This window comes from Chiloscyllium plagiosum, chromosome 14 (assembly GCF_004010195.1).
Source record: "Chiloscyllium plagiosum isolate BGI_BamShark_2017 chromosome 14, ASM401019v2, whole genome shotgun sequence".
Taxonomy (NCBI): Eukaryota; Metazoa; Chordata; class Chondrichthyes; order Orectolobiformes; family Hemiscylliidae; genus Chiloscyllium; species Chiloscyllium plagiosum.
The window spans coordinates 8,903,957-8,927,190 of record NC_057723.1 but is presented as its reverse complement, the minus strand read 5'-3'; the positions used below and the strand labels follow the sequence as shown (position 1 = coordinate 8,927,190).

Below are 23,234 nucleotides of genomic sequence, written 5' to 3'. Positions count from 1 at the left end.
TAGCCTTCAAAAATGAGAGAACGAGTCCAGGGGCAGTATTTCCTATTAGGGTGTAGGGAATACTGGGTGCCTAGAGAAATTGAGGATTTAGTTAAGAATAAGAAGGAAGCATATGTCAGTTACAAACAGCAGAGATCGAGTGAATCCCTAGAAGTGTATAAAGGCAGTAAGAATACAAGAGGTAAATCAGGGGGGCAAAAAGGGGACTTAAGATAGCTTTGGCAAATAAGGCTAAGGAGAATCCCAAGGGATTTTATAAATATATTAAGGACAAAAGAGAAACTGGGAGAGAATAGAGCCTCTTAAAGCTCAGCAAAGCTGCCTATGTGTCAAGCCGCAGAAGATGGGCGAGATACTAAACAAGTATTTTGCACTAGTACTTACTGTGGAGAAGAGTATGGAAGATAGAGAACATGGGGAGATAAACAGCGACACCTTGTCAAATATCCATATTATGAGGGAGGTGGTCTTAAAATGCATAAAGTGGATAAATCCCTGGGACCTGATCAGGTGTACCCTAGAACTCTGGGAAGCTAGGGAAGTAATTGCTGGGCCCCTTGCTGAGATATTTGTATCATCGATAGCCACAGGTGAGGGGCGGGAAGGCTGGAGGTTGGTTAATGTGCCATTATTTAAGAAAGGTAATAAGGAAAAGCCAGAGAACTAAATACCTGTGAGCCTTACATCAGTGGTGGGCAATTCTGGTCTCCTTGCTATAGGAAGGATGTTGTGAAACTTGAAAAAGTTCATAAAAGGTTTATAAAGATGTTGTCTCTTTGACTGTATTTTGATTTTATTTATGACTATTTTCAGCTACAACTGAGTAATTATGAGTTATTCTGAATGCATGTGACTTGATTGTTTTCCTCTCCAGAAGAAAGAAATGGGGAACCTTGGAATTTTCTTGCATGCATCATTGTCTCAGTTAAAAATCACATTAGACGTTAAGTTGTTTTTTAAAAGTAGTTTGCTTTGTCCCTAGTGGCTGCTGTTCCACTAGAAGTTTTCCCTTGGTACGCAAATAGAAAGTACAGAGAAATCTCTTAATTTGGAAGTAGTGTTGTGCTACAGCTGTGCCAGATTTGCTGTAGTCTGATAATGTTTGAATTGACAACAATGTTGGTGTAGTTGTCTTGTGTCATGGACATAATCCTGGAGAATGCACATTGAAATCCCATTAAAGTACTTTGAGATCAAATTCTGTTTGTTAAATAAAATCTGCAGATTTAAAAAGTTGTTCTCATTGAAAGTGACAGTGAAGCTGTCAAGTTTTCATAAAAGCCTAACCAGTTCACTAATGACTTTTTTAAAAGCAGGAATCCTCTTCTCTTTATCAGTCTGTCCTGTATGTAACTCCAGTCTCGTGTTTGACTACCATCAGTTGCACTAAACCACTTCCTTGCATCACCTCTTCAAGAAGGACTGACACCACCACATCAAGGCAACTAGATACAGGGAAAAAAATGCTTGCAAGCCAGAATTAAGTTTTAAATTACCTGATTTGGCTATTGAAATGAGACAAACATTTTCCTGAAAACACAAGGTGTGTATCAAAAGTAACTTTCTGTGAAATTGGAATAGTTCAAAATTAAGCTCCTCTGTTGGAGTTCTTTGATAACATTAGGGCTGGTGACACACTACCAACGAAAATCACAAATATATAAAGTATTTTGAACCTTTTGACTTTTCTAATTTTGAGGTTATCTATCAGCTGTTTCTCATGAGGACGTAGTAACAACTTCAAAGTACATTCATGTCTCGTCATTGAGATGTACAGCATGGAAACAGACCCTTCGGTCCAACCCGTCCATGCCGACCAGATATCCCAACCCAATCTAGTCCCACCTGCCAGCACCCGGCCCATATCCCTCCAAACTCTTCCTATTCATATACACTTCCAAATGCCTCTTAAATGTTTCAATTGTACCAGCCTCCACCACATCCTCTGGCAGCTCATTCCATGCACGTACCACCCTCTGCGTGAAAAAGTTGCCTCTTAGGTCTCTCTCATATCTTTCCTCTCTCACCCTAAACCTATGCCCTCTAGTTCTGGACTCCCTGACCCCAGGGAAAAGACTTTGTCTATTTATCCTATCCATGCCCCTCAATCTTGTAAACCTCTATAAGGTCACCCCTCAGCCTTTGACGCTCCAGGGAAAACAGCCCCAGCCTGTTCAGCCTCTCCCTGTAACTCCGATCCTCCAACCCTGGCAACATCCTTGTAAATCTTTTCTGAACCCTTTCATGTTTCACAACACCTTTCCGATAGGAAGGAGACCAGAATTGCACGCAATATTCCAACGGTGGCCTAACCGATGTCTTGTACAGCCACAACATGACCTCCCAACTCCTGTATTCAAAACTCTGACCAATAAAAGAAAGTATTCCAGACGCCGCCTTCACTATCCTATCTACCTGCGACTCCACTTTCAAGGAGCTATGAACCTGTCTTACAACTGTGAATACATTTTGACTGTACTTAGTAATTTTGGTAAGTGTTGAAGTTGTCAAAGGTTAATTTCTTTTTTTGGATGTTGCTGGCTAGACCAGCATTTTTATTGCCCATTTTTAATTGCCTTGGAAAAGGTGGTATGCTGCCTTAATTGCTGCAGTTCTTTGCATATAGGGACACCCACAGTGCAGTTAAGGAGGGAGTTCACAATGCTTTTTCTTAAAATATGGAAAAAAAAGGAGTTAAACAATTAAGAATGAAAGGGGAGTTTTATTTGGTTTAGGACAAAGTTTAATGGAGGTGGGCGATACTAAATATTTTGAAGTTCCTTATGTAAAATAATACTGAAACTGAGTACTTGATATGCGAGAGGAGAATATAGAACTACTGGAAGAGCTAACTGAAAAATAATTCTTCATTAATTTAAAAATTAGCAAATTCAAATTTGTCAAGTCACTTGATAATTTGCATCCTCCAACTATTAAAAGTCTGAGAGAAATTGCCTTTCATTGTATTTTTCCAATTTTCAGATACAGATTTACTTGGAGTTAATTATGGTAAACCACTATTTAATTTAGTTATCTAGTTTGTTCTTCTCTCCCTATGCTCCTTATTGTCCACTCTAGTACTTGTCCAGGGAATGATATTTTGCTGCTGCATTGAGCCAGGAAATTGCAGCACTTTGTTGCTGGTGGTCCATGCACCTGCTATCTTTGTTCTCTTGGTCAAGGCAATTGTGTGTTTTGGAGATGGTGTCAAGAAACTTAGAGTTGGTCTTGTACATACTGTAATTTATACACACCGACCATGATGCTCTGGTGAAGTATGGAAATGAAAGATTAGTAAAGATTAAGAGATACTTAGGATGGCTAACATGGACTTAAAGCCATGTTCTGCAGGTGTTTCAAGTAAGAGTTGTATAGATTAAATGAATGAAGGTGGGGGTCTGTTGTGGCACAATGGTAGTGTATCTACTTCTGGACCAGGAGGCCTAGGTCACCTGCCCCAGAGATATGCGAAAGAATATTTGAATAGATTGATTAGAAATATTCTCAAGGAATCAAGTGATTGTTATGTCTTAAGTTGCCTGAGCCCTAGGTTCTGGAATTGCTCTCCTAAACCCCTCTACATCTTTCCTCCCATAAAATATCCCTTAAAACCTACTCTGATTAAATGTTTCATTAAGTGGCTTGTATCATTTTTGTTTTTTAACACTCCTGTGAAGCATCTTGGAAAATTTAACAACTTTTTAATGGTGGAATGGAAGTTCCAGTTCATAGAGTTATAGAGTCATACAGCATGGACGCACTCCCTTCGGTCTAACTAGTCCATGCCAACCATGTTCTCGAACCAAACTAGTCCCATTTACCTGTACTTGGTCCATATTCCTCCAAGCCTTTCTTATTCATGTACTTACAGAAATGTTTTTTAAATGTTGTATCTGCACCTACCACTTCCTCTGGCAGTTCATTCCACACTCAAATCACAGTGTAAATAAAAAAATTGAATGTGATGTGCTTTTTAAATCTTCCTCCCCGCACCTTAAAAATATACCCACTAATTTTGAATTCTCTCACTCTAGGGAAAAGATTCTTGCTATTCACCTTTTCTATGCCTAAAGTTCTGGACCCCCTGCGAGGTCTCTCGGTTCTGTGATACGTCAATAAACGTAGTCAATCGGTCTGGCTTTTAAGACTTCACTCTTTTATTTTTCATACGGTCGGGCACAGAGCGTCCAGAAACGGAGGTTATACACTTCTGTGTTCCTCAGAGGAGCTGCGCACATGGATTAAAACAAAGACATTTTTATACTTTTCTCAAAGAAGGGTACAGGCCATGATCACATAGTAAATTCAAACAATTACCAATCAATACACGATATTGCTTTATTTGATAGTTACTTGGTCCAGTGATATTTTCCAGGAACCAGCTTTGTTTTCCAACAAGGCCACCCTTCTCTCACTAACCGAGCCATTGCACCTGCATCTGAAGGTCAGTTAGGATGGCCGGTAATGTCTTATCTAGTCTAGTTCTTTCTAAGCTGTAAAGGGAGCATTGTCTGCTGATCTCTATTGAAGCAGACTGTGATTAGTCATTTATTCAGCTATAGCAGAATTAGCAGTTAGTAACTTAAAAGCCATTTTATGCAGCTTTAACAGAATTGTCATTTTGCAGCCTCGTAGCCATTTTGTCATGTTATTTGCATCGAGAAGCCATCTTGTTGCCACCTAAGTTATTAAGAGCATCTGTTAAGTGATTGCTCTTGACAACAACTAGTTACTTCAGCCTGTATTCAGGTTTCAGATCCTCATGCCCCTCATGATTTTATAAATTTCTATAAGGTCACTCCTCAGCCTCCTGCACTCAAGTGAAAATGTCCTAGCTTACCTTATACAGCATTGTAAAATATTCTTTTTGTCAAGCTTGATGCTTGGAAGGCGTTTGGACCTCTGAATTTTGAGTACTGGGTCAGAGATTGAATTATAAATTGGCTGTTGTGTTCTCTGAAGATACTTCCTTTCAATCAGTTAACTCTGTTAATTATAGCATCCATTTACTGTGCTGGAAGTTCAACGACCTGATCATACCCATTCATGAAGCCATGTTGTCTATCTAGAGCCTGACTTGCCTTCAGAAGGTTTCAAAGAATCCTTTGCAATTATTCATATGGAATATTAAGCTGAGGCGCATCCGCTGTTTTGATGCAAATAAAAGGTCTCGCAACATCCCACAAGAAATAGTCCTTGAGAAGAGTTCTCTCAATGTCCTGGCCAAAATGTATCTCTCTGGTGCCCCTGAACAACTTGCTCATGTTTAAAGAGTTCATGGCAAATATTAGCCACAAAATTAGATGTGCATAGAAATTGATTTCTACCAAAGCTTTAACCATTGCAGGAACTTTTTGAAAATCCATCAATCTATCTTCACAATTTTATTGTAGGTGAATATCTCTAGCTGTTTTAGCTGCAAGCTCTGGAACACCTTCCCAAAACCACTGCATCTTTCTCTTTTAAGGTCTTGTTTTAAACGTTTAGTCATCTGTTCTGTTAGCTAGTCCTTTGGTATACGTGTCAATGTTTGTTCAGTTACCCGTTTGAAGCCTCTGGGATGCTTTAGTGTAGTGAGGACTGGGATGGACAAGTTCAGAAGCCAGGTGACACCAGGTTATAGTTCAACAGGTTTATTTAAAATCACAAGCTTTTGGAGCACTGATCCTTCATCCTCTACCTGCCGAAGGGGCAACGCTTCAAAAGCTTGAGATTTCAAATACAAGTGTTGGGTTATAACATGGTGTCATTTGACTTCTAACCTTGGGATGCTTTAAGGCACTAAAATATAGGTTGTCATTAATCTATTTCGTCGCTGTTTGAGAACTGCATATTGCAAAATAACTCCTGTCTTTTTAAAAGTAAATCATTTAATTTAAAAGTATTTAATTGCTTGTCTTCAGTACATTTCTTTGCACCACAAGTAGTCGCACAAAGATCCATTTGAATTAAGTTCCTCTGGACTCTGTTACAATTTTTCGGTTTGAATAACACGTTTTATGTGAAATTTAGTTAATGGAAACTTTGCACACATTTGATTCATTCAGTTTGGATCAGGCTGCTAAATTTTTTTTTTAATGTGATTTTCACATTCCCTATGACAAATGTTAATCTTTGCAGCAACTCAAAAGTTCCCATGTAGTTCTACAGATGTCAGACCCTTTTTAAGTCATTTTGCATACCCAGCTACACCTTTTAAACAATCGTCCGTGCATCGAAAAGAAAACTGTTAAGTATGTTGTTTACTATTCATGTAAATTGAATTCTAATTAAAAATTGCTTTTATTTAATTTCTAAAAATTGTCGTGCAGGCAGGCTATACAAATGGCCACCTTTTGTGATTTATCTGTCTGTTGTTTAAAAGCTGTGACATTGCTTTATCAATAGGTGGCACCAGACGCCTTCAGTACATCATCTGGCGAACAGCAAATACTGCACAAGATAAGCAGTGTTACCATCTGCATTTGTATAATGTAGCTTCATACAAATGTTTATTTGCATAACACTGGCATGGATTTGAGACACTCTGTACTTAAATGCTGAAAACTGTTAATATTTTTCCCAAAGCAAGTTTGGACTGAAACTGGCAGAATGTACAGTTTGACTGATCCGCTGCAAAACCTTTCTTTCTCGTTAGAACTCTTCAGTTTCCGAGAAATGTTTTTAAGAAAATTTTTCTCTTTACTTTTGCTCTATGCACAACAGGAGTACAGCCTGACAATGTCCTGTTCAGTACATATAAGCTACTATGTGTTGTTACCTCTTGCATTCTTAATTTTGATAAAGAAGCACGTAGCGCATGACCGTTGCAAAAATAATTTATAGAAACTAATTGGTTTGTAATTTCCATTATGTGGTTTGGTACTAAAGAAACCAAAGGAATTTAAGTATTTTATATGTCTTGTCCAAAATAATGGAGGGATGAAGTAAAAGGTGCCAGATGTAGTTCAGATTTCAAATGTTAATTAATAATGACCTGGAATTTAAGATTTGAATTACAACAGAAATTATACAAACTAGGGTTACTGGAATTTAGAAAATTAAACAATTATTTGCTTGAAGTTTAAGCTATTAATAGGAGTGAGTGGTTAGATTGAGAGAAATGGTTTCCACTGGCTGCAAAGACAGGAGGTATAAAATTAAAGCTGCGCCTTTCAGAACAGAAGTTAAAAACGTGAAGGCTAGTAGGAACTTTTGAGCTACATTGCACAAATGACAGTTGATCACAAATTTTGAGTTATTGAATTGTTATTCTCGGCATAAGGAATAGGAGTAGATGGTCCGTTTGATCTTGTTCCATCATTCAGGCTGATCTTGGGTTTCATCTCTACTTTCATACATGTTTCTCAGTCTCATGTGTTTATCCTCCTCACATTATTTTTATTCAATGATGCACATCCACCACCTCTGACGTTGAATATTCCAAAGTTTTTGTTTTTTGATTGACCCTTTCTCATAGCAAAGTAGGGGATTCTTGCATCTGTCTTGAGTGCAGGATGTAAAGATTCAGTATTGTGTCTCTTTCAGCAAAATTGAAGAAATTTCCTCCCCTTAGCCATGAGTACACAGGAAATAAAAGCAGAGTAAACCAGATAGTCTATTGATTCTGCTCTAACATTTGAATGTGATTATGCTTCAACTCATGGTCAAGGTCTCACTGTCTACATTTAAGCCCCTTCACAACTTTGAATATTTCAGTGAGCTCATTCTTCCAAATCTCAGAGGATTTTGACCTAGTCTTCCCCTCCCCATATGAGTCCTTTTCTCCCAGAGTCTAATCTACTGAATCTTTGCTGAAGTGCCACTATTCATATCCTTCCTTAAATATGGGTATTAAAATTATTACTGGTGTGGTCTCCATAAAGCTCATATGATTATAGCAACGTGTCTGTATTCCAACCATTTCTTCAAAAATGTTTACTGTGCCTGCATGTTAACATTTCGTGTTCTTATTTGAGTACACCTAAGTTCCTCTGAATATCAGCATTTAAGTTTCACGCCTTTAAAAAAAATTTTGCTTTGTGTTCTTATGCTCAATGTGAATAACTTCACATCACTTCAAACTATACTCCATCTGCTATCTTGTTGTTCAGTTACTTAACCTGTGGGCAGCACGGTGGCACAGTGGTTAGCACTACTGCCTCACAGCGCCAGAGACCCGGGTTCAATTCCCGCCTCAGGCGACTGACTGTGTGGAGTTTGCACGTTCTCCCCGTGTCTGCGTGGGTTTCCTCCGGGTGCTCCGGTTTCCTCCCACAGTCCAAAGATGTGCAGGTCAGGTGAATTGGCCATAGTGTTAGATAAGGGGTAAATGTAGGCGTATGGGTGGGTTGCGCTTCGGCGGGGCGGTGTGGACTTGTTGGGCCGAAGGGCCTGTTTCCACACTGTAAGTAATCTAATCTAATCTAATCTAATCTAAAAAAAATGGATTGCAACTGTCTAACTTTATATTATTTGGAAAATTAAATACATTACCCTGTCTCTTTTTCTAAGTTGTTAATGTAGATCGTAAATTGATTATTAAATAAAGATGCTTTATATGTAGAGTTTGACTGCATATCAGTCATGATCTTACTGTATGACAACAGGTTAGAGGGGCTAAATGCCTTCCTCCTATTCCTAAATTGTTCTGACGCCTAGGTTTTAAAAAAGACTGTAACAAACTGAAAGAATTAACCTCATTTAAAGTTGGTAGATAGATATAGAGTAATTGTCAGATCTTAAATGTTCATATAACTTATTGCCAGAGTTTTAATTTTCTTGCTTCAATGCAGCTTCACGAGAGGGTGAAGAAGAAGTTAATGGTGGATGGCTCATCATTGAATGGAGATCAGCAAAACGGATTTGAGGACGGGAGCTTTTCAGGCCCTAAGAAGCTCCGATTGAATGGGGAAGATGGGTCAGGACTGCTTGCGGTTAATGCATCTTCTAATGGCATGCTACCAATGTCCCCGCTGCACCAACGAGACAAAAGAACTGGAATCGGGGACAGTGCGCAAAGCAACGGAAACCATTCCTTGAGCTTGGACAATGTGAAGAAAGAAAGTATTCCTGACTCCAGTGTGCAGGTGAATGGGAACTGTGATGGTGCTGATGGGTTCACTCTTATTAAAGAACTTAAGCAGGAGTCTGTGTTGGATTTACATGGTATGAACCCTGTAGGCACTTCTCTGTCTCAGAATAACATGTTTCCAGATATCAATTTGAATGAACAAGAGTGGCAGGAATTATTTGACGAGTTAAACCGATCTGTGCCGGACCAAGATATACAGGATCTCTTCAATGAAGATTTTGAAGACAAAAAGGATATTGAACCTGCAGGTTCTTCTGATCAAACAACCTTACAAGACAGCATAACAATAAAAACTGAGATTTCTTCATCTTCCTATGAACGTGAGCAAAAGGGACCTCCACAGATCAGACCATCTGCATCAGGACCTTCATTTTCAAGTGTTTCTGTGGCTCCTGTTAATACAGCCCCTTCAGGGACTGGTATTTCTCAGGCTATGGCACAAACGTCACGCTCAACACAGCTTTCAGTAAGGTCTGACTCTAGTGTCCTGTTGCCTGGGAAGGCAGGGCCATCTGTGGAACGGTCTCCTGCACAGCAGCTGCAGCAGATGGCTGCTAAACAGAAGCAGAGAGCACAACTCCTACAGAAACAGCAAATGCAGCACTCCTCATCCAACCAGGTACCAAACTGGTCAACAGCACCTACCCAAAGCCCTCTTGGTGGACCCTACAGCCTCGATAAACCTAACAGTCCTTCATTGTACCCACAAGACTTCAACCAAAAGCTTCCAATGACCAGTGTGCAGCCAAAGAGCTCTCCAAAAGCTGGTGGTAACTACCTCCAGGCAAACCATGTCCCAATGTTAAGCCATCAGCCGAATACTTTGGGTCAAAATTCCACAAACAGCCAGGCTCCACTGCTAAGCTATGCCAACACTAAACGGTTAACTCATTTTGAAATGGATAATAATCCAAGGGCTGTGCTACCTAACCACAACAAAGCTGCAATGTTTTCCTATGTGCGACACCCGCAAACACTTTCCCATCTCAGTGATGAGCAGAAAAGAATGCTGTTGAAACAGAAGGAGCTTCCTCAGGGAGGTGTTACGTATAGGCCTCTTCTGCAGCACAATCAGGTAAGAGTTGTTCATTTTTTGCTTTCCTGTCATTCCTGGATATTTAATTTATATCAAAAGCCCTGGAGACCGGTAATTTGAGAGCGATATGTGTTTCCCTTATTTCCAAATCTTTCCTTGCTGAAAGCATTAACTCATGTTGGGTTTGATTTCATCCCAATTTCTGAGTCTAGATTGTCAACATCAACAAGCTCTGGAATTTGTAAGAGACCGTCATAACAGAATGTCATTATTCGCTGCCACTATCTAAAGAAGCATATCTTTAATTCCTTGGGGAACAGAGCAGGACCCTAACTGGGAATTGGAATAATCCGCTCAACCTTTACACTTTCAGTTGCAACTTTAATTTAAATTCCACCAGCTGCAAAGGTGTGATTTGAACCCATATCACTCGAGCATTAACCTGGGCCTATGGATTAGTAGTAGTGCAGTTAGAGAACCACTGTGGTACCATCTGCCCCTCTCCGTTGGGTTGACCTTCACTATCTGTGGTGAAATAGCTTTCAGTTACTTGCAATCACTTTTCTTGCATGAGCTGAAGGATTCCAGAACAATGATGTTCACCATGGAATATGCCATAAGTATGATTGGTGACTTTAGGAAAGGTGAATTGCATTTCCTTTAAAAAGAAATGAAGATGTCACATGAATTTGAAATTCTCCAATTAATCAATATTTAGAATTGCAGTCATCAAGTTTCCACTGAATTTGGTTTGTGTTGTAAGATTATGAGCATTCTCATTTCATTGTATTTCCACAAAATTAATGTCATCGCTATCTTTTGTAGTCATCTATTACATTTTTGTCTTGTGAATACTAATTATCCTTTCTTACAAGGAATATTGCAACATTCCTAATACATAATAAAGTGGCAGTAAACCAATCTGGTTTTGTGAACCTGCTCCACCATTCAATAATAATCATGATTTGATGTGTTTGTTTCGAATTCCACATTTCCATCTACTCCTGATAATCTTTAATTCCCCCCCCTAACAGAAGTCTACTTGCCTTAGACTTAAAAATATTTAATGACTCCACTTCCTCCATCTCTTGAGTGTGTTCTAAAGTTGCATAGTCCTCAAAAATAAGTTATCCTCATTTGCCTTAAAAAGGCAACCCCTAATCTTAAAGTAGTGCCCCTAATTTTGGACTGGCATGCAATCCTTTGTACATCCACCTTGTCAAGATCATTTAGTCAAATCTTATTGATGTTTACAATTCAGAAGGAGACCATTTGGCCATCATGCCAACGCCAGTCAACAAAGATTCCCAGTTGCTAAATTTTGTCTCAGACCCCTGGAGGCCATGCCAACACAAGTGAATAACTAAATACTGCTTAAATGATACAAGAGTCTCTAACTCAATCACACTTTAAAGCAGTGAGTTCAAGACTCTCCACTAAGTTTATTTTTTAAAATTCTCTGCTTTTTACTTTTCTTAAATTTATTTCCCTTGGTCATTGACCCCTCTACTAATAAAAAAAGTGCCTCTCTATTAACCTACCCACTTATTATCTAGTGCACCTCTAACAAATTGTGTCTCAACTTTTGCTGCTCAAAGGAAAACAACCTCAGCCAAACCAAATCTAGCAAACCTCATAGCTCGGATCTTCTAGCCGGGTGCATCCCCAGTAAATCTTCTATTTGCCCTCTCTAGTGCAGTCGTATCTTTCTGTAATATGGTGACCAGAGCTGAATGTAGTACTCCATTTGTGGCCTTACCAGTGTTTTATATAATTTTGGGATGACCTCCTTGTCTTTTATTCTATATTTCTTTGCCTCATGTAATAAAAGCAAGTACAGGCAGTTCCTGGGTTCTGTTACTGAGTCTGTTCACTAGTCAGTTTGCACACAAGTTGGAACATAATAGAGTACACAATAAAATAGCCATTTATAAGTACAAGGAAAGGTTCCTGTGTCAGATCTTTAAAATTGTACCGTTGTATAGGATTGTGTTTGTAAGTACAAGCGTTTGTAATTTGTGAACTCTGTTGGCAATAAGCCTTCTTAACCATCTTATCTATCTGCCCCACCACCTTCAGGAATCCATAGATAGGCAGACCAAGGTCCTTCTGATCTTCGGTACTTTTCAGAATCCTACTATGCGTTGCATAATCCTTTTCCTTGTTAACCATCCTGAAATACAGTTCTTCACATTTTACAGGTTAGAGTTCCATTGGCCCCTGCTCTGCCTACTTGATTAGGCATTGATATCCTTCTGCGTTTTATAGCTGTCCTTCTTAGTGTTTACCACCTTACCAATTCTGACAAACTCTTTGTCATTCCCCTGACATTTCAGTCCAACTCAGTAACGTACACCACAGCAGTAAGGACCCAACGCCAAAGCCTGCAAAACTGCATTGGAAGCAGAAACATCCACATCTACCTACTATCCCTGATTATTTTATCCCTTGATGGGTTGTTAAGGTCTGCACATTGTTGTGCCAGTAACTTGTTCTCATCCAGTTTAGACTGACTGGTCTATAATTTCCTATTCTATCCTTTCCTCCCTTTTAATAATGGAACAATGTTGGCAGACCTTTTGCACTTCACTGGCTAGAAAAGATTTAAAGTTTACTGCCAGAGCCTTTTCTATCCTTGATTCTCTGATCTCGGTCCCACTCAATGACTTTATAAGAACATGTTTGTTCTATACTCAATCTACTTTCACTTTAAATGCCCCCTACTGCTCTGACAGAGTTTTATGTGCAAGTTAGTGCTTCCAGATCACTTGTGCCAAATTGTTTCTTTCTTTTAGTCTTTTCCCAATGTAGAATTTTTAATTCTGGCCCATCCTTTTCCTTTTTCGTAAGTATCCTAAATCTGAGTATTGGCACTATCTCCAGAGTGCTCCCCTACTGATACTCCCCTACCCTATCTGCCTGGGCTGATTTCAGATTATAGTTCCAGGACTGCGCTCCTCTTGATGGGCTTTCTATCTGTAAGATTTTTGTTTCCTCCCTATCTAGCATACTGTACTTATACAAGTTAGGGAATTTTAACTCAAATACTATTGCTGCCTTTAACAGTAATAAACTTTTCTGAAATTTGATTTATATATGTTCATCTATCACTTGATTGTTTGGGGGGTGGATAGTGAGCATCCACTTCTACCCATGTAGCATTGTTTGATTGTTCCAAGATATCATCCATCCCCACTGCTATAATTGATTCCTTGATTAATATGGCAAACTCCTGCCCCTCTTTTTCTATCCCCATCTTGCCCAATTCTTGTCTGAATACCGTATAACCAGGGTTGAGATGCGCATTCTGCCCATCTTTCATCCGAGTTTCTGTCATAGCAATGGTGTCATACTCATGTGCCTATCTCTGCTTTTGGCTTATCTGTCTCATCTGTCTCCTTGTAATTTTGCCCATTACACCTGATTTCCTTATTAACTAAAAATCTGCCTATCTTAGCCTTAATTATAACCTTGGCCCACCACCCAGAAGGCAACATACTATTCTGTATACAAGTCTACAATTTGAGCATCTATCTATTGCCCTTCCATGCTACCACAACTGATTTTCACCAACTCTAACCCCCCAAAAGAAAACATAAGCAGCTTGATCACCTACAATGCCTTGGTTATGACTCTGGCTGGCCTCCATGCAGGATTTGTGTTTACAAGGCTGAAAAAAAATGTGTGCAAGTGAAATGCATTTGGGGAATTCTCTCACTACCTGCCTGGTGTCCTATCTGGTGGTCACCCATTACCCCTTTAGCTAAACTTCCTTGAGCTGTGGGGTGAGCATGTCCTAAAATGTATTTCCAAACACCCTCGGTCTTAAGACTACACTGTAGTATCTACAGCTGCTACCCAGGTTCAAAAACCTAAAGCTGAAGTTGCTCCAGCTGAAGATCTGTCCTGAGCATGCGGTCATCTTGGTAATCAACAGCTTCAGGATTTCCAGTAGAACACAGGGTGTGCAAATCACAGACCTGAACTCCCCGACATCCCTTTAACAAAGTAGAAAATTACCCCTTCGCTTTTATTTAACATGACCCGCTTCCTCGAGAATAGACTAGAAAAGTCTTATTCTTTATATTCCCAAGTGCCACTTGGGTCAGCTGCTGATCTGTTTACTTCTCTGTAAAGATCCTCACCTTGCACATTCTTCTTAGTTTAGCTGACTGCCTGTCAGAATCCTCACCTTGCTCATTTCTCTCAAATCCTTAAATTCCAGTGGAAACAAGATCAGCTTGTCCATCCTATCCACAAGACAACCTCCTCATTCCATTGATTTGGAGGTGCCGGTGTTGGACTGCGATGTACAAAATTCTGTGTCTTACAATTGTGTACTCCACAACCACCTGATGATGGAGCAGGGCTTCGAAAGCTAGTGCTTCTAATTAAATCTGGTGGACTACAACCTGGTGTTGTGTGATTTTTAACTTTGTATCTCATTCCAAGTTCACTAAACCTCTGAACCACTCCAGTGCCTTTACATCCATTCTTAATAAAGAGAGACCAGAGCCATGCACTGCCTACATCACTTGATGCATAACTTTCTTTCTTTGTTATTCACCGAATACAGGATGACATGCATCTGGCCACCTTGATTACATGTGATACCTTTGTATTAACAGTTTGTGACTCGTGTACTAGACACTTTGGATTTCTCGTACTCTGCTTTTTCTTCACACTATCGTACATCGTACTTCATCGGCCAGATTTTTGCCCACTCAGTCTATCTGTATCCTTCTGCAAAGTCACGTCATCTTCACACCATATTAACTCCCTATTTTTGCATAATGTACCTTCATTCTCCTTGTCTAAATAATTGAAGTAAATTAAATAAGGTTGGGGATTCATCATGGACCCCAATGGAAGCTCCATTTGTCAGATTCTGCTGATCAGGCAAATAGCCACTTACACATATTTACTTTTCTGCCAGCCAACCAATTTTCCATCCATGCTGATATGGTAACCCCGCACAATTAAGCATTTATTTTCAGCAGTGGCCTACATAATGGGGCGGCACAGTGGCTCAGTGGTTAGCACTGCTGCCTCACAGTACCAGAGTCCCAGGTTCGATTCCAGCCTCGGGTGACCGTCTGTGTGGAGTTTGCACATTCTCCCTGTGTCAGCGTGGGTTTTCTCCTGGTGCTTCGGTTTTCTGCCACAGTCCAAAGATGTCCATCCTATCCACAAGACAACCTCCTCATTCCATTGATTTGGAGGTGCCGGTGTTGGACTGCGATGTACAAAATTCTGTGTCTTACAATTGTGTACTCCACAACCACCTGTAATGTTAGGTGCATTAGTCAGAGGGAAATGGGTCTGGGTGGGTCGATGTGGACTGGTTGGGCTGAAGGGTCTGCTTCCACACTGTAGGGAACCTAATCATAATAATAGGTGGCATAGTGGTATTGTCATTAAACTAATAATCCAGAGACCCAGGTAATATTATGGGGATGGAGGTTCAAATCCCATGATGGCAGGTGGTAGAATGGTGTTCAGTAAAAATCTGGAATTTAAAAAAAATGGCCATGACAATTGTGCTAAAAACACATCTGCTTTGTTAATGCCCTCCATAGAAGAGAACTGCTTTTCTAATCCAGTTTCTTGCTTACATGTGACTCTAGTCCCACAGTTGACTCTCGACTGCCCTCTGAAATGGCGTAGCAAGTCATTCACTTTTATCCAGATGGACTGTAGTGGTTCAAGGCACCTCACACCACTGTCTCAAAGGCAGCTAGGGATGGACAATAAGTGCTGACACCCACATTCTGTGACTTTTCAAAGAATAGTAAAGACTTCTCAGCAGACCATCAGTTTGCTTATCATAATCTCACTAAGTTCCCCTCTCCTTTGCATCTCCTGATATACAGCTATTGCTAGATTTTTTTTGTGTTCTGTCAGAAGCAATATTTCATTCACCAGTTCCTACTCAATACTATTAAGTCTCCATTCTCACTCACTAGAGGACTAACACTCACTTTAAATAATTTCCTTTTTTATTACCTGCAGAAGCTCTTGCTATCTGTTTTATATTTGTAGCTAGCTTCCTGTCATTGATTAGATTCCGTACGGTGTGGAAACAGGTCCTTCGGCCCAAGTTCGCACTGACCCTTTTGAAGAGCAACCCATCCAATCTCATCTCCCTCTGGCTAATGCACCTAATACTATGGGCAATTTTGCATGGCCAATTCACCTGACCTGCACAGCTTCGGACTGTGGGTGGAAACTGGAGCACCCAGAGGAAACCCACGCAAACACTGGGAGAATGTGCAAACTCCACACAGTCACCTAAGGCTGGAATCGAACCTGGGACCTTGGTGCTGTGAGGCAGCAGTGCTAACCACTGAGCCACTGTGTTTTTGTAAATTGTCTAGTCATTTTCTACTGTTGTTTATATTCTTAGCAGTTATGTGACCTGCTTCTCAGCTTTACACAGGCATGTTTTTCCTCCAGTGTAATGCTTTCCCTGACCCCTCTAGTTGACTACAGCTAGTATGTCTTCCCTTTAATTCTTTTTCTTTACAGTAAGAATAAGCTTATTCAGAGATATCCGCAGTATCCCCTTAAATACCTGTCACTGAATATCAATTCTTTTAATCAATTTCAACTTAGTATGTTAATTGACTTCACCTAGCTCCACTTTCATGACTATACAACTGTTCTTATTTAATTTTGAAATACTAGTCCCAGATCCATTCTCTCCTATTCAAACTGGATGTAAAATGCAATCATGTTGTGGTCACTGCCATCTCGAAGTGTTTTTACTCTGAGAGCATGAATGGATCCTGTCATGATACCAAGTTTAAGGTCATCTTCTTTCTAACTGTTCCTGATTGTACTTCTCCAAGAAACTATCTCAAAAGTACTCAGCTCCTTATCCTGGTTACCATTGTCAGTTTGATTTTCCAGTTTATGCATGGATTAAAGTCACCCATGCTTAATACTATCCCTCTATCATCATTTGTGTATTTTGTCCAACGTTGTGCTTACAATTTAGTGGGCCTGCAGACTATTCCAACCAGTAACTTCTTTCCTCTACTCTTCTTTATCTCCTCCAGAAGGTATTCTACATCTTGTTCTCCTGAATAAAGGTTATCTGTTTCAGAAATGCCTCAACCTTGATCAACAATGCTATCTCTTCACTTTTGTCTAGCTTTATTTTCCTCTTGAGTGTCAGGTACCCCTGTACTGAGGGCACATTCATTGTCATCCTGTAGCTGTTTGTCTGTAATAACCAACAGCTCAATTTGTTTACCTTATTGTATGCTCTCAACTTGTTTATTTTGTTCTCCACATCCAGGCACAAAGTGTTTAGTTTTGCATTTTGTTATTTTTGTAGCTTCTAACTTGACTGGTGTATTCCTTTTTTTCACAGTCTCCTCTTGTCATTCTCTGACTCATTTTCCCATTTTACTATTTTCGTCTCATCTTTACTCTTTGATTTGCTGCATCTTTCCACATTCGATGCTTTGCTGATTATCTAGTTTTAAACACCCTCTACTTCCTATTTATGCAGTTCACTACAATACTGGGTGCATCGAATGCCCCAGTGATACAGCCTACTTTCCCCAATATTGGTACCAGTGCCCCAGCATCTGGAATCCACTTCTCGAAACCAACGTTTTGAGCTATATATCACCTCTGGTTTTGTGTACCATAAGCCAATTTGCATGCTGTTCAGATAATCCAGATATTGTAACATTTGAAATCAATATATCCAGTTCTATATCCCAGCAGCCAAATTTTCGTGTATCCTATACTTGCTAACTTTGTGAATCATTACTTTATCACAAATCTAAGAATCAAATACACCTTATTTGCTTCCCCGATGCCCGTCAAATTAGTTACCTCTTTTCCCTGTACTACAGTAAAATCCTGATCCGGGGTCTAGAAGGGGTAGTAATGTAAAAGGAGCAAACACTTTCTTAACTCCTTGCTTCCCCAAATTCTCAGGTTTGCACTAAAGTTCCTAACTGCACTTGTTTGCCTTGTCTGCACAATAGAACCATGAATTTATATATTGGTCCCAGAAATATTTTGTTTAGTTTCTTGGGTGTCTCTGTGTCTGTCTCTCTCTCTCGTGCGTGCTCTCTCTCAAATCAGTGTTTTTTTTAACATGCCTGTTAGTTGAATTCCTTAACCACCTCCCCAGAATAAATCAGTTTTTCTCCGAATGTCCATTTCCGCCTCTTTGATTAAGCTGTGCCCAAGGACAATAGAGCTGTAAAGGAAGTGTGAGCTGTCTGTTCTGATTTGCAGCAGGATAGAGAGAGCTATTAAATGACCTAATGGGTCCATTTAAGACTATGAAAAGATTTGCGAAGGTAAGAATGGAGAAAATAAATCCAATAAAGAATTTAGCAGAGCTTCTTTGAGAGAATGGGTGGAAAATTTTGTCATGTGAAATAGGCAAACAGCATAGATGCATTTCAGGGATAACTTCATGTCTAAAATAAAAAAAGAAAGTAATAGAAGGTACGATGGGTTGAGATGAAATAGGTGGAAGGGGGAAAACGAACACCAATTGCTGCGTGGCTGCTTGGTTCAATGTTCTGCTTTGCTGACAGCTCTGTATAATTGTGTAATGATTGGACTTCCATTTTTATTTTTAATAGGATCAAAATCCTGGAACTGTCACCAGGGCATCAAACTCTGTCCAGGCATCAGGTCCAGGAACTCAGCCTCCGCCTGCTTCTATTGCTAGTAACCATGGAAATGCTGTGTATATTGGTAGCCAGCAGCAGGCTGCTGTCATGAAACAGCAAATTTTGATGGATCAGCAGAAGCAACGAGAGCAGCAGTTACAGTTGATTGAGCAGCAAAAGCAGCAATATCTGCAGAGACAACAACTGCTGGCAGAGCAGGTGCGTAATCTCTGGGCAGGATCTGAGCTTTGTGCTGCAGAAGCATTGTTGGGAGAACTGCAGCAAGTGAATCAAGCCGTGTTGTGGAATTGGGGAACTGAATTTACTGCGCACTAGGAACTAACTGTGCAGTTTGGTTAGTGTGTGAAATCACCTGATGCACACTTGGTGGAAAATGATGAGAACAAATATCTGGTGTTATTTAGGTTTTGTGTTTGGAGTTGGCACAGAGTTGAGTACAGAGCTGAAAATGTGTTGCTGGAAAAGCGCAGCAGGTCAGGCAGCATCCAGGGAACAGGAGAATCGCGTTTCGGGCATAAGCCCTTCCTGAAGAAGGGCTTATGCCCGAAACGTCGATTCTCCTGTTCCCTGGATGCTGCCTGACCTGCTGCGCTTTTCCAGTAACACATTTTCAGCTCTGATCTCCAGCATCTGCAGACCTCACTTTCTCCACAGAGTTGAGTACAAAATGTCATGGACTGGAAGCAAGAGGTGCTGAAACATTGGTGTGCTCGACAACATTTGTGGATATTGAAATAGAAGTAAGGTTTAAGATCAATGACATTTTGTCAAAATAGCAGCAACCACTCGCAGTGCATACATAATGTGAATGGCAGGGCTATGTAGGGGATATGATGACTGGGGCTACATTTGGTGTTACATTGAAAGGTCATCAGCCTGAAATGTTAAGTGTTTCTTGCAACCAGTACTGGCTGATCTGTTGAGTTTATGTAGCTTTTTCTTTTTATTTCAGATTTTGAACTTCCACAGTATTTTGTTTTTAGTTGATGTTATGACTTGCATGGGAAGGGTTTAGACTTCAAAGATATTAAATTGCTCTTTCCTGATATGAAATTTAACTGGTACCTTGATGCTATGTAGCCTCAATTGTGTTGGCTAGTAAGGTGTGACTTGTTTAAGAAACTGGATTTGATGAACAGAAAGTGAAACCATGAGAGTTGGGGGAGTAAAACATAGAACATAGAAAAATACAGCGCAGTACAGGCCCTTTGGCCCTCTATGTTGCACCGATCCAAGCCCACCTAACCTACACTAGCCCACTATCCTCCATATGCCTATCCAATGCCCATTTAAATGCCCATAAAGAGGCACTGCTACTGGCCAGGCATTCCATGAACTCACGACTCGCTGAGTAAAGAATCTACCCCTAACATCTGTCCTATACCTACCACCCCTTAATTTAAAGCTATAAAATTATTGCTATAAAATTAAAAGCTATAAAACTCAAACAACTGATGGATTTGACTGGACAGAGCAGGAAGGAGGAAATCCAGATGAGAGATACAGACTTACTGTCTTATTTTAAACTACTTATTATACTTTTGTGCGTGGTTATTGTTGTGGGAAATCACAAATGCAAAAATGTTTGCAGTGATGTAATAGATTTTGGCGGAGGGATTGGTTCCAATGTTGAAATGGGTACATAATTGCTGCAAAAACTTGTAGTGGAGTTCCAGTTATCTCATATTTCAGACACAAGACAAAAACGCCTACCAGACATACCTCAGTCACATTTCAGGAATTCCAGCTAATTGTTATTTGACAAGCATGCACAACTTACATTCCCTGGGGATAGAAATCATGAGATCATAATCTCAGCCATGATATAGTTCAATATGAAAATTATATGAATGTAACATAGCTTAAATTATTTCAGTGCAGTAACACTTAATTTTAAAATACAACACTTTTTGGTATGAATGTAATAAGGACAAAGAGAAATGAAATGTAGTCGTCATCTGATGAATGTGCCATTAATTTGAGCATTCATCTGCAAGTCTGAATATCAAGCAATTTCCTGTTGTAAGCTTCACTGTCATATGAACATATCAAACATTGAGTAAATTTGGTAGCTGTTGCATTAAGGTCATTCAGTTAAGAAATTAGACTTGCCTAAAATATAGAAAATGTATCAGTTTACATATCACTGAAGTATTTGTGTTGTTGTTCACTCACTTCAATTAAATTTTGCTTTTAAACTTTAATTTTGCTGCATATTCCCTGATCTCTGAAGAAAGAATATTGGATACATTTTAAATTGACCTGATATCTCTGTTCAAAAATTGGATATAAATTGAGATTTCACTTTTTGGTAGATCTTAGCAAGAATTATTTCAGATTGACTGTAAATATCCTTCCTTCGCTGTCGCTTTTCATGATGACCAGGTGAAAATTCCATGAGGCCAAACTGCCCATCACTGACCGCTATCATTCTTCTTAGATGGCCGTTGATCACACATTCCCACACTTTGAAGGTGTGGCGGTAGTGTTTGCATTCTTGAACCTTTCCCTTCTGTGTTAAAATTGTAATGAGAGCAATTTCTTTGTTCAACTGGCAAACCCTCCTTGGCCTGGTTACTTTGAACAGATAACACAGACTTCAATGCGCATGTAGGAAAACTCTTCCAGGGCTGCACCTGAATCCTTTTTGGTCCTGAAATCTTTGTTTCTTGTTTGGTTCAGGACTGCTGTTGTTTGCTCTTTAACAATGTCAATTACCAGAGGTTAGTTTTTGGCCCACTGTTCTGTTCCCCTGATTTGCTGTTTTAGGGCTGTTTTGCAGCGTCTTAAAGTCAGCAGCCCATCTTTTCTCGGTTTCTTCACTTGAGGGCATGCCTGCATTATCTTTGTCTTAAATGGTTCATAAGTTCATCTGTTCTCCATCATTTTTTGCAATCCCAGACATATAATTTAGGATGAACATCTGTCATGAAACACTTCCATGACCTTGTCCTTTTGTCTTTGATATCATGTTTTTCATCAGAGACCCTTATTAATAGTTAGTCTGAATGTCCACTTCCTGAAAGTGCTTTTTCTTTTCATGGATTGATTATAAATATTAATACGAAATATTATGGAATCATGCACCAGTGAAGGATGCCAGTAATTCCATGTTCACTTTAGGATTGTCCATTCTTCAGTTCGTATCCCATAGTCCAACATATTGTTCTCTTTCAAATATTTATCCAATTTCCTTTTGAACGTTGCAATTGAAAACTTCGTGCTTCTTTCGTGGTACTGTGTTCCAGATCACAATGACCTTGATCTTTTTAGAGAAGAAAAATTCTTAGTTTTATTTTGCCAGTAGTCTTAAATTTGTGGTTTCAGTTGCCAATCTTTCTGCCACTGGAATCCTTTTCTACTCCCTGTTGTGTCAAAGTGCTTCATGATTTTGACACATCTGTAGCTTTCCCTTTAACCTCTCTCTACCTGAAAGAGAACAATTTCAGCATTTTTAAAAATTCATTTGTGGGGTGTGGGCATTGCTGGCTGGACAACATTTGTTGCCTGTCACTAGTTCCCTTTCAAAAGGTGCTGGTGAACTGTCTCCTTGAACCGCTGCAGCCCATGTGATGTAGATCGATCCAAAATGTGCTCAGGGAGGGATTTCCAGGATTTTGACCAGCGACAGTGAAAGATTTCCAAGTCAGGATGGTGAGTGACTTGGAGAGAAACTTGTAGTTGGTGAAATTTCCATTGTGTTGCCCTTGTCCTTCTCAATGGAAGTAGTCATAAGTTTTGACGGTACTGTTGAAAAATCTTTGTATTTCTGCAGTGCATCTTGTAGACAGCACACACTGCTGCTGATGAGAATAATTGAAGAAGTGAGTGAATGCTTGTAGATGTGGTACCAATCAAGTGGGCTACTTTGTCTTGGATGGTGTCAAGCTTCTTGAGTGTTATTGAAGCTGCACTCATCCAGACAAGTGGGGAGTATTCTGTCACACTCCTGACTTGCTCGTTGGAAATGGTGGATAGATTGGGGTGACCTGGTGGCTCAGTGGTTAACACTGTTGCCTCACAGTGTAGGGACTATGCTTAATTCCAGCCTTGGGTGACTGTATGGAGTTTTCATACTCTCAAGTCTGTGTGGGATTCCTCTGGGTATTCCAGTTTCCTCCCACATTCCAAAGAGGTGCAGTTTCGGCGGATTGACTATGCTAAACTGCCCTATAATGTCCAGGGGTGTGTAGGTTAAGTGGACTAACCAGTGTAAATGCTGGGTTATGGGGATAGACTGGTCTAGTGGGGTGCTCTTCAGAGAGTTGGTGCAGACTTTATGGGCTGAATGGCCTCTCTCTGTACTATCAAGGACTGCTGGTTACTTTGTGTTTTATTGGATGTGGTTATTGTCTGGCATTTGTGTGTCGCAAATGTTACTTGTCACTTGTCAGCCTGAGCCTTTATATTGTCCAGGTCTTGTTGCATTTGAACACCTACAGCTTCAGTATCTGGA

General features: G+C 39.9%; 1 protein-coding gene across 1 annotated transcript in view; it reads left to right on the top strand.

Annotated features, from left to right (window-relative positions):
* maml1 (mastermind-like transcriptional coactivator 1) overlaps positions 1–23,234 on the top strand; it is a 75,450-nt gene that overhangs the window by 37,356 nt on the left and 14,860 nt on the right. The window contains exons 2-3 of the mRNA XM_043703120.1: positions 8,775–10,148; positions 18,728–18,976. Coding sequence (XP_043559055.1) covers positions 8,775–10,148; positions 18,728–18,976 — 1,623 coding nt within the window. The remainder of the gene's footprint in view (positions 1–8,774; positions 10,149–18,727; positions 18,977–23,234) is intronic.